This window comes from Hevea brasiliensis, unplaced genomic scaffold (genome assembly GCF_030052815.1).
Source record: "Hevea brasiliensis isolate MT/VB/25A 57/8 unplaced genomic scaffold, ASM3005281v1 Scaf392, whole genome shotgun sequence".
NCBI lineage: Eukaryota > Viridiplantae > Streptophyta > Magnoliopsida > Malpighiales > Euphorbiaceae > Hevea > Hevea brasiliensis.
This window is the reverse complement of record NW_026614909.1, coordinates 12241-20402: the sequence shown is the minus strand read 5'-3', so window position 1 is coordinate 20402 and position 8162 is coordinate 12241. Positions and strand designations below refer to the sequence as shown.

The following is an 8162-nucleotide window of genomic DNA, read 5'->3' as shown; positions in this document are numbered from 1 at the left end:
GGTTAATATTTTTTAAAAAGTTTGATTTTCTATTCAGTTATTTTCAAAGAAAAAAAAAATTGAACGGATCAATTTGTCAAATTTATAACTAATTTTTGTTGATTTTATCAATTTTACAATGCATAATTTATGAAATTTAGTAAGCCCAAAGAATAAGAATATAAAAAATCAAAGTTTTCAAAAAAAAAAAAAAAGAATATAAATAATCAAACTAAACTTTCACTTCAACTGGGTTCAATTCCTACTTCGGTTGGATTCGATTAATACAATTTATTAGTCTGGGGCATTGCTTTCTTGATCTTTTCCAGCATCGCTAAGGCTTCTCTCATGGATAAACGATCTCTCGCCGAAGAAGCTGCACATGACAAACCAACTCTTATAGCAGCAGCTACCAACTCTCGGCTTTTGTCTAGCGAATAAATAGTACTGCCACTACTTGTATTGCTATTTCCGCTGGAGCCATCATTAGAATAACCAATGTCTGTTCTTTGCAATGAATTGTCCCAATTGTTCTTGAAAAGCCTTGGATCGGCAATCTCCATGACATGATTCTCATTTACTGCCGTCGCAAAATTATTCAAGCTTAAACCTTCTTTGAACATTTCGTTAGTGGGCTTCTTTGCTATAAACATCTCGAGTAGCAGGATCCCAAAACTGTAGACATCCCCGGAGGTTGAAGGTTTGCCACCCAGACCGTACTCTAAAACAAATTAATTAACAGATACGAGTTAATACATATGTTATATAATCATGATTAGTGATTTAACTTATGGAAGAGTGACTCGTCATTGTACCTGGAGCTATGTAACCAATTGAGCCCTTGAGTCCTATTGTGCTACTGTCATTCCCTGATGGATTTTGAGGAAGCAACCTTGCCAATCCAAAATCACCAACATGAGCCACCATATCATCGTCTAATAGCACATTTCCAGGTTTCAGATCACAATGAACTACTGGCGGATCACAGTCATGGTGCAAGTAATCAATGGCAGAAGCCACATCTACTGCAATATTCAGTCTTTGCGATAACGTTAGGTATAAACCAGATTCTTCATCATCTTCTTGATACAACCACTTATCTAAGTTACCATGGGACATGAACTCCATAACCAAAGCTTTGAATTCTTCTCCATTATGGTCAATGCTAGAGCAAGAAGTGATAACCTTCACAAGGTTCCTGTGCCTTACACTCCTCAGTGCTTCACATTCTGCTGCAAAACTCCGTGCAGCTTTACTTTGTTGTAAGTCCAGGACTTTTACAGCAACGATGGTTTCTCCAGTGCAGGATCCATCTTCAACATTTCTGATGACGCCTTTGTAAACGGAACCAAATCCACCCTTCCCTATCAAATTTTCCATTGAAAAGTTGTCTGTCGCTAGCCGGATATCAGAGTAAGATATCTTTGGAGGCAACCCCTTTGAAGGAGAGGACAACCTTCCTTTGCCTCTCTTCGTCTTTTGCTTTTTCCAGTATATAACTTTGCATGCAAAGCACAAAAACATAATCATTAAGCAAGCGACAATAGCAACAGGAAGTATGACCTTCAACAGAAGATGCCTGGTTCTTCTCTTCGCAATGCATTGAGGGAGTCCCAATTTTTCTGCTGTTGTTTGATTATCATGGCAAAGCCTGTCGTTTCCTTTGAGATTATCCTGGCTGATGTTCATGAAGACACCGGTCATTGGAACTGCACCTTCCAAATGATTGAAGGACAGGTTAAGCTGGACTAAATACTGAAGTTGTCCTAGCTCTTCAGGGATTGTACCAGTGAGTCTATTTGAAGAGAGATCCAAGGCCTTGAGATATGCTAATTGTCCGATTGTGCTTGGGATGGAACCTGTGAAATTGTTTCCAGCCATGAAGAGACGTTGCAAGCTTGAACAGCTACCAATTGTTGAGGCAATGTTTCCTGACAACTGGTTGTCAGAAACATCCATGAATTGCATATGTATCAAGTTACCAACTTCTGCAGGTAAAGGACCGGATAAAGCATTTTGTCGCAAATTCAACCTGACTAATGTGGAAAGCCCATAAATCTCCTTTGGTATGCTTGCATTGAGCATATTCGCAGCTAGATCTAGTGTATTCAATTGCTGGCAAGATCTGATGCTAGTGGGTATTCTACCAAAAAACTGGTTTCCTCCTATCCTTAGAGAAGCGAGTTGCGTAAAATTGCCAAATATATCCGGAATTTCTCCTGAGAACATATTGTCGTATGCTGCAAAATTCTGTATTTTCTTAAGCCTACCTATGGTTTCTGGTATATCACCAACAAAAGAATTTTTTTCTATCGATAGGGACACGAGTTCTTGAAACCTTTCGATACCTTGAGGGAAGCTTCCAGTCAATAAATTATCAGAAAAACAAAACTGTTGCAGATGGGTCGACAGATTTGCTACGGAACTTGGAAGTTGACCAGCCAACTGGTTGGAAAAGATCAAGAGATACTGCAGCCGAGTACAGTTTTTGAGAGAATCAATTAGCTGGAAATTAAGCTTTGTAGTAGAATGAAAAAAATTATTCCCAATAATTAAACGAAGAAGATCTTTCATCCCTCCAAACAGGGGAATTGGCCCATGAAAACCATTGGAAGAGAGATCCAGAAATTGAATACGTGAGGCATTGGATAAGGAACTGGGCAATATTCCTTCAAGCCTGTTTCGTGCCAAGTAAAGCATCCTGAGATTTGGAAGAGCAGAACCCATATCACTCGGTAGCTTTCCTGTAAGGTTGTTGTGTGTTAGAGACAAGAAGACCATAGAAGAAATATTCCAAATAGAATATGGAATCTCTCCACTAAGCTGATTCTCGGATACATGAAACTCACGAATGTTACGAAGACGACCCAGCTCACTAGGAATTTCACCAAGAAGCTGATTTCTTGAGATGGAAAGGTTCGTGAGAGAAGTTAGATTTCCAAATGTTGCCGGATAGCACCAGTGAGGTTATTGATAGACAAGTGGAGAACTTCAAGTCTTTGCAGATAACCTAGTTGAGAAGGAATGTTACCAGTGAGTTGGTTCTCATTTAAACGGATCGTCTTAAGGTTATGACACTGAGAAAGAAGAACAGGGATGGTGCCATTGATGGAATTCATTTCAAGGAAAACATATTGAAGGTGGGAGAGACGACCAAGCTCAGATGGAATCTGGCCATAAAATGAATTATTGGCAAGGTCAAGCATAAAGAGGGAACTAAGGTTTGAGAGATGAGAGGGTATGGGACCAGAAAGGCCGAGGCCAGAAAGGCTAAGTGACCGGACTCGAGCTCCTTTGATGGAGCAAGTGACACCGTACCATGTACAGTGAGAAATATTTTGATGAGTCCATCCGCCAAGAAAGGTTTGAGGGTCAGAAACTGAGGCCTTGAAAGACAGAAGGGCTGCTCTGTCGGTGCTGGCACTGAGGCCTTCCGCCATGCTCACGAAGCAACATAGATAAATTTGGAAGATAGAGAGCAGAAAGAAACGAAGATGCTCCATAGCAAAACAGACACTTAAAGTTTGGAAGCAACCACGATGAGAGCAGGTGCTTAGTGATTAGTGACTTCTTTTCATTTTATAGTCAACAAAATTGACCAGTTGTAGTTTGATAATTTCTCGTCGTTTAGTGGTGCTAAAAGTCCCACTTGGAGTCCTAACCAAAACAAATGAAAAAAAAAAAAATCGTTCCTTTATTATTATTTTTTATTTATTTGGCTTTTACTATGACTCAAAGTCGTATCCTTCGTTGATAGCAAGTGCGGGGAACTCACTTCAAATGACTTTATGGTTCCCTTTGGAGTCTTCATCTTCCACATTGCTACTTTGTCAAATTTCTTGGCTTTAAGTATATTTTCTTCAATTTATTTTTTTTTCCTCGTCTGATGTTTAGTAACCAAAAATATCTGGTGAATGAACTAAAATGACACCCCTGTAAAACATTCTTGCTTATTTCAAAATAGGACTACTTAGTCCTTTTGTTATCATTTCATGAGAAAAACCATTCGTTAAATGGGAGAAGGCTCGGTCATAAGAGAGAGGAGCATGTGAAATGACTAAAATACTCTCAGTACTCTTAAAGTAGGCCGACTTCTAAAATATTCTCAGCAGCCCTTAAAACATACCGACTTATAAAATACTCTCAGCAGCCTTTAAAGCAGACCAACTTTCTCTTCCTTCCTCCTTTAGTCGATGCTGAATGCCATTTTTCTTCCTTCTTTGTTTCTTCACCTATCCTTCTTCCTCCCATCTTCGTTTCGTCACTCGTTTCCTTCGCAATGTTTCTGTTGTGCACCGCGGAAGCGTGTAAGCTGCAAAGAAATAAAGCAAACACACAAAACACTAATAGTTACATGGTTCACCCTCTCAATATAAGACTACATCTATGGGCATGCCATCTTTCACTATCAATAATAAATAAATCATCATTACAATCTCATAGCTATACTACCCATCAACCTAATTACACCCAAGAGAATCAATACTATATCAAACTGCTCATAGTAAATATATTAGTTAGTCCCTCTCAGTCTCCTCTAGACATAACCCAATATATTTACTATTATAACACTACACCACAAAAGGGTGTCTTCAACTATATGGGCAAGAGCCCTCTCACCAATGGACAAGAATCTCTTCCTCTTGAATTCTATGTCCTTTCTCCATCTTAGGCCGAAACCTCTCTCCACTGCAATGGGCAAAAGCCTCTCATCAAAGGGTAGAGCCAAATCCGCAACAATTGGCAATGCCTCTCTCTGCAATGGGTGACAACTTCACTCCATGAGCTAAAAGCCACTCTCTTCAATAGGCAAAAGTCAAATAACCTTTTCTATCATTCTCCTATTTATAGTATTAATTCCTTCAATCCTTATCTAATTAGGAGTCCCACTCAATTTAAGAATAACACTAAAATAAGAGTTCTACTGAGGAATATTTCTCACACTCAAATTAAGAAAAGATCTTTCTCCAAATCTCATTAGGATTTTGAGTCATAATTCTAACAGTTTCATTCAAGTGGCAATGGCAATCTGGCTGGAAGGGATGCGAGATTCATGGTTGTAAATTACAGATGTGGAGTGAGAAGTTCCAAATCTGTATAAAATCCTAACCGTCCATACTACTATTGCATAGACAACGTTTGTGGACCATTTTAGGGATGGTATGTTGCATTCCATCATAGATTCAAGTGGACAGAGTCAAAACTCTTCAACAAGGAAGATTGTCAAGTATTTGTAGGTGAATGTGCTAAGGAAAAAGGTTACATATGAAGCTGGAAAATGTGCTGAAGGAAGAGTTATGAAGCTGAAAGAAGATCACAAGTTAATAGAGAGAAGGATTTGCTCCTAGGATTCTGCAAGACAAGTGTGTTGTTTATTTTCATAGTATTGTTAGTTTTTACTGTATTGAAAAGCAAGTATAGAATGAGTAGATTTGGTGAAAAATGAGCCATGATTTTGTGGGATTGTTACGGATGCATCGTGCATGCTCTATTTTTTTTTTAGAATGTATGCACTATGTTTTGGGTTTGAGAACGATGCTTTGTTTTTAAATCATAATGATTGGGACAAAATAGTATATATTTATTAAAATATAGATACTAAATAGTTATATTTTTGAAAATGTAAAAGACTAAATAGCAATATTACTAAAATTTGAGGGATTTATGATACATGCATTTTGCATAGTCATTTAGGTTAGATTTCATGGCAATTTCATTCACTTGTTTGTCACTTTTAGCTAATTTTATTAGTTATTTAGATAGTTTTTCATAATTGTCAATTTTTGGGTTAATTTGTAATTTTGCTTTGTTTTGTAAGTAAAATAGTATTTTGAGGAATCAAAAGAAATTATGCCAATGAGAAATGATTCCTATAGCCAAAGATATAAAAATAAAGCTTGAAAGTTGAAGAATGCAAAATGGCGTAAATGTGTATAACTCCGCAAGTTGTGCAGTTCTACATAGGAAGAAGAAGCAAATTCCCAAACCTACCGAAATCTGCATGACTTATGCAAGTTCACGCCTTGCTTATGCAGCTTCCCGGAAAAATGCATAACTTATGCATTCTCGCACTCTGCTTATGCAACACAGAGGAGACAATCATCTTGTTTAAATTTGCATAAGCTACTACATAACTTATGCAGATCCATTCTTTGCTTATACAAACTTCACTGAGAGAGCTCTTAAACTCCGCTAAAATCAGATAAGAGCTCAGATAACTTATGCACCCACTTATGCGCTTCATAGAAGACTCCAAAGCTTTAAAAATCAGACAACCAATCGCATAGCTTATGCAACATCATGGGAAGTACATGGAACCACCAATTTTTCATGGAACTCGCATAAAAACTTGCACAACTTGTGTAACTTTTCATAATGAGTCGGAAGATTCCTCACGTGAACTTCACCTCAAACACACCATTTTAGGGCTATTGTCGTAAAAGATATAAATATGTCCTTATCTCATTTCGTAAAGGAGAAAAAAGGAAGGAAAGTGCAAGAAGAGAGGAAGAGTCTAAAAACAAAGCATAGGCATCACTTCTCCATTTCAACTAGATTTGGAGCTTTCTTCTTTTCTTCCCTATTTTCTACCTTTCTTGTATTGGGATTCTTAGTTCTTAGCATAGATTTAAGTTTTATTTTCATATTTACTCATAATTTCGTGTAATATTATGGATAGTGAGTAGTTTTTTATTAGATTCTGGAGTTAGGATGTAATATTTGAGATATTTTGTGGATTTTGATTGGGTAATCCATATTTTGTGATTTTAATGAAGTTTCATCCATTTCTTGTGTGCTCAATGACATGCTTAGTGTAGGATCCCATTAAGTATTGTTTTTAATCCATGGTTGAAGCACCAAAATGAGAAAACCTTATGATAGATAATCAAGAAATTGGACTTAATTAACTTAGATCTAGAAATAGACTAGGGATTAAGAGGATTTACAGATTAATTAAGGAACTTAATGGGTCTTAACTCTACGAAAGTAGGATTAGATTGATTGAGGCACTCTTTGTCTCACTCGAAAGAGTATTCAAAAGATTTAAGAATTAATCTCCTTAAAACCCATAATTTCCATAAGATTGGATAACCAATTTAAAAATCCTAAAATAGCTTGAATATGAACTCCCAAACTCCGGAATCGCCCCTTTTATCATTGTTAATTTCTAATCAAATTTAATTGCTTACCATTTTAAATCTTGCCATGTTTCAATTTGCTTATTTTAATTTACTGCAAATTTAGTTGAATCTTCACATTGTTAATTAGATTAATAATTTTGCTTATATAGATTTCACACTTCAATAACTATCAATCTATTGCTTGAATTTCAAAAATAATTCAAATTAATCAATTTTTATATCAAAAATTCAATCATTAACATAACTCTTCGTGGGAACGATATCTTTCTATATTACTTGTACGACTCCATGCACTCATGTTAGGCCACATCAAGTTTTGGCGCTGTTCGGGAGTTATTTGTTTAAGATTGAATTCTTAATTATTTTAGTTGTTTATAGTTTTTATCTTTGTTATCTTTTCATTTTGTGTTTGTTTTTTCTTTTAGGTAATCGTTAATCTTTTATGAGAAGAGCTAGAAGCACAAGTGACACATCCTTATTGTTTAATCTTGAAATTGAGAAATTTTGTAGAGCCAACAAGAACGAAACCAGAAATAACAAAGAATCCTTGAGAGCAAATGAAATTGAAGCAAAAATGGCTGATGACAGAATTAGAATTGATATTTGTAATGCTGAAAATGATCAAATAATGAAAATGCAGCCCAAGGTGAAGAGGTTGTAAATGTTATTGTGCCTTGGAGAAATATGATGGATCATGCATTCTCTCATTTTGATGATTTGAGAGAGCGTATAGCAAGACCAAGAATTGATACAAATAGCTACAAAATAGATTTTGAGGTACTTCAAATGATTCAAAATTCCCAATTTGGGGGACTTCCTTCAAAAAATCCACACACACATCTTAAGAAGTTTGCTATGATTTGTGATATGCAAAAACAACCTAGAGTATCTGATGATGCAACAAGATTGAAGTTATTCCCATTCTCTTTGAAGGATAGAGCATTGGATTGGCTTGATTCTTTACCTCACAACTCTATTACAAATTGGGAGCAACTTACTGATGCATTTCTTGCACAATATTTTCTACCTGAAGAAACTCAA

General features: G+C 36.4%; 1 protein-coding gene across 1 annotated transcript; it reads right to left on the bottom strand.

Annotated features, from left to right (window-relative positions):
• Positions 1–260: 260 nt before the first annotated feature.
• LOC131177282 (putative receptor-like protein kinase At3g47110) lies at positions 261–3419 on the bottom strand. The gene is made up of 3 exons (XM_058142248.1): positions 2929–3419; positions 795–2881; positions 261–700 (listed from the first exon to the last, which is right to left on the bottom strand). Exons 1-3 carry the CDS (start codon positions 3417–3419, stop codon positions 261–263), a joined length of 3018 nt encoding a protein of 1005 aa, XP_057998231.1.
• Positions 3420–8162: the final 4743 nt, after the last annotated feature.

What these genes read in the sequence shown, in the direction of transcription:
- LOC131177282 (XM_058142248.1), bottom strand. Translation starts at nt 3,419, where the DNA reads ATGGCGGAAGGCCTCAGTGCCAGCACCGACAGAGCAGCCCTTCTGTCT. An exon ending in AACCTCACTGGTGCTATCCG is followed by an intron (nt 2,882 to 2,928) that starts GCAACATTTGGA and finishes TTCCATCTCAAG; the next exon opens with AAATCAGCTTCTTGGTGAAA. An exon ending in AATTGGTTACATAGCTCCAG is followed by an intron (nt 701 to 794) that starts GTACAATGACGA and finishes AATTTGTTTTAG; the next exon opens with AGTACGGTCTGGGTGGCAAA.